This window comes from Arachis hypogaea, chromosome 9, assembly GCF_003086295.3.
Source record: "Arachis hypogaea cultivar Tifrunner chromosome 9, arahy.Tifrunner.gnm2.J5K5, whole genome shotgun sequence".
Taxonomy (NCBI): Eukaryota; Viridiplantae; Streptophyta; class Magnoliopsida; order Fabales; family Fabaceae; genus Arachis; species Arachis hypogaea.
In genome coordinates, this window is record NC_092044.1 from 101,182,971 (window position 1) to 101,186,416 (window position 3,446).

Genomic DNA, 3,446 nt, shown 5'->3' on the forward strand with positions numbered 1-3,446 from the left:
CACTTAAAAAGAGATATACATACATACTACTTGAAGGATAATATTATAGTTAGGAGCCTTTGAAGAAAAGTTAAACATGGCCAGCCGTTAATCACATGCGAAATACGTCAACGTAAGTAAATGTCTTATACAGAAACAAAATATATACAATAGTTTAAAATAGAATACATAATAATCACTACTCTTGACCGGCGAAAAGAAAGCCGGCTAGAATATTACAACACATCAATGCAATTCAATTTTTTACCAAATTTACCAAGGGGTGTAACTCACCCAATCACGACCTCCGACCCAAAATTCTTTCACAATCAATTATAAACCAAATCAAACCTTCTTACTAAACCATCAACCATGTCAATTCAACATATTCTTAAGGTCACTAGCCTAAAATTTCACATAGCATCACATAGTGATTATTTGAAATCAAAATATGTACCTTCGTTGATGATGATTTCAACCTCTTAGGTCACTCTTCGACCAATTCAAAGCCTCAATCCACACCAACCAAGTCAATCATCCAAACAACTCTATTCAATCTAATTTCATTCAAAATTTCACATGTTCATACTTGTTTTTCATACAAATTAAAGAAAAATAGAAGAAAAGAGTTCTCTTACCTTGTATTATATGATTTTAGGTCAAAACCCCACTAGAATATAAGCTTGAGTTTCCCCTAAAGCATCAAAATAAAAAATTTTTAACACCCTCAACCCAAAATGCAAAAACAAAATAAAATAGAGAAATAGGATAGGGCTCTCATGATTACTCACTGCAAAAGTGGTATAGAAACGTAAAGAAAGTTAAGAGCGATGCGTAGCCACAAACGGGTCGTTGATTAGAGTTCCAATTTGTGAGAAAATTAAATTTAAGGTATATGTAAATAGTGTCAAGTTGGGTTGGGGTTCTTTCCTCCTCTCCTTTCACTTTCGAGCTCTCTCCTCTCTTTATACAGAAACAAAAGACATTTGGAATTGACAAGAAAAATGTCACGTTTTTTGCTAAATAGGTGAGGGACATTTTGGTAATTTCGTCTATTGGTCCAACTTAGGACCAAAATTTTAAAGATAAGTATTCTAATTTTTATTCTAAATACTTTTCTGGTTATTTCTATATTTCTATTTTTTTCATATGCAATATCGGATAGATTTAAGCCTATACAGTTAAGTATACTGCCGGTACGCATTTTTTCACAATTAATTATACTTTTGCACTCCAATTAACTTTCTAAGTTAAATTTTTATCTGCAAATTTTCAAATTTTAAATTTTAACTTAGATCGAGCGATTTAAACCCTCTTAGCTCACTTTTAATTAATTAATTAATATTTTTTCGAGTCTTATATCCTACTCACTTTAAAAGAAATTTTACCTTCAAAATTTATTACATATAAAGAGTTGGGAATAATCCTTGCTCATGCCTGACTCAAGTTCCCACGTATGCTCTACCACTCCAGCACAACTCTAAGCAACTTTTACTAATGGGACTTCCTTTCCACAAAACCTTTTGACACTAACATCATCAACTCTAACCGGAGCAACTTGAAATGTCATATTCTCTTTCAGTTTAACTGAATCAGGTTCTAACACATGAGTCATATCGAGGGTATACTTTCGAAACTGAGAGATGTGAAACACATCGTGTAAATTTGAGAGATGTGGCGGCAAAGCTAACTAGTACGCCATTGGCTCAATCCTGTTCAAGATTTGAAATGGATCTTTATAGCTCTCCCAATATCCGTATTCGGAGTAACTCTCAAAAACACATGATCACCCTCTTCGAACTTTTCTGACGGCTCTGAGTAATAAGGATTCTAGCTCAGATCTTCTCGATTTGTTCTATCATTTCTACTACTAGTTTTGGGACTAATATGCTTGATTTTTCAGCCTCATACTAACACAACAGAGATTGACACTTTCTCCCGTACAAAGTCTCGTACGGAGCCATTCCGATGCTTGCATGGTAACTATTGTTATATGAGAATTCCACTAAAGGCATGTAACAATCCCAACTAGTTGGTTGATCTAACACATATGCCCTTAGCATATCCTTTAAAGTTTGGATTTTTCTTTTCGGTTGCCCATCAGTTTGAGGATGGTACGTGGTGCTCAAACACAATTGTGTTGCAAACGCCTTCTAAAAGACTCTCCAAAATCTCGAAGTAAATCGAGGATCTCTGTCCGACACTATGATCGTAGGCATGCTATGTAACCTCATAATCTTCTTGATATATAGTCTCACCAGTTCCTCTAAGGAATAGGTCATACGAATGGGTAAGAAATGAACAGACTTTGTCAATCGATCCACAATTACTCACACCGCATTATATCTTACTCTAGTTCTTGGCAAGCCTGACACAAAATTCATGGCAATACCTTCCCACTTCTACTGTGGAATCTCAAGGGGTTGTAACATTTTAGATGGCCTTTGGTACTCTATCTTCACTTCCTGGCACGTAAGGCACTTTGACACATATGCTGCCATGTCATTCTTCATTTATAGCCACGAGAACGTCCCATTTAAGTCATGGTACATCTTGGTAGCTCCAGCGTGAATAAAAAATTCGCTCTTATGAGCCTCTGTCAATACTAAGTGTCGCAGGTCTCCTACATTTGGTAGATTGATTCTCTCCTTGTATCTCCAAATTTTTTCTCCATCTTGGGTAACTTCTCCATGTTTTCCTTGTCCAATTTTCTGTAGCATCTTTTGCAGCTCATGGTCATCTTGTTGAGCTTTTTGAATTTCAGCCTTGAAGTTGCTATAGGTATGCAGTTGGTTTAAGCATACACTCCCAACCACCTCTCTAACACCCAATTTAAGGTCTACAATCTTTTTTAATATTTCTTCTTCCTTAATCATCATCCAAGCAATACTTGGTGACCTTTTGCGTAAGACGTCTGCCACTATATTTGCTTTTTCTGGGTGATAGTTCAACTCAAAATCGTAGTCCTTCAGCAGTTTCATTCATCTCCTTTAACGCATATTAAATTTGTTTTTATCAAAGACGTACTTTACGCTCTTATGATCGGAAAAGACTTGAAATTTCACTCCGTAAAGATAATGCCACTACACTTTCGTGCAAATACAACTGCTGCAAGTTTCAAGTCGTGAGTTGGATAATTCATCTCGTGCAGTCTTAACTGTAGGGAAGCATATGCTACAACATTTTGGTGTTGCATCAGAACACACCCTAAACCTTTCAACGAAGCGTCACAGTAAACTTCAAATGGTTCATGGAGTACGGGCAATACAAGCGCTAGTGCTGTAGCTAACCTCTATTTTAGAGTCTGAAAACTCTCTTCACACTCGGACGTCCATACAAAAGGTGCATCCTTGCGAGTCAACTTCGTCATCGGTAGAGCAATTTGAAAAAATTCCTTAATGAACATTTGGTAGTAACAAGCCAAACCCAAGAAACTCCTTACCTCCGTAAAAGACGTCTGTCGTCCC

General features: G+C 36.4%; 1 protein-coding gene across 1 annotated transcript; it reads right to left on the minus strand.

Moving 5' to 3' along the window:
• Window positions 1-2,492: 2,492 nt before the first annotated feature.
• LOC140175179 (uncharacterized) lies at window positions 2,493-2,960 on the minus strand. Its single transcript, XM_072202117.1, has one exon. The coding sequence runs from the start codon at window positions 2,958-2,960 to the stop codon at window positions 2,493-2,495; it is 468 nt and encodes a 155-aa protein (XP_072058218.1).
• Between the last annotated feature and the right edge of the window lie 486 nt (window positions 2,961-3,446).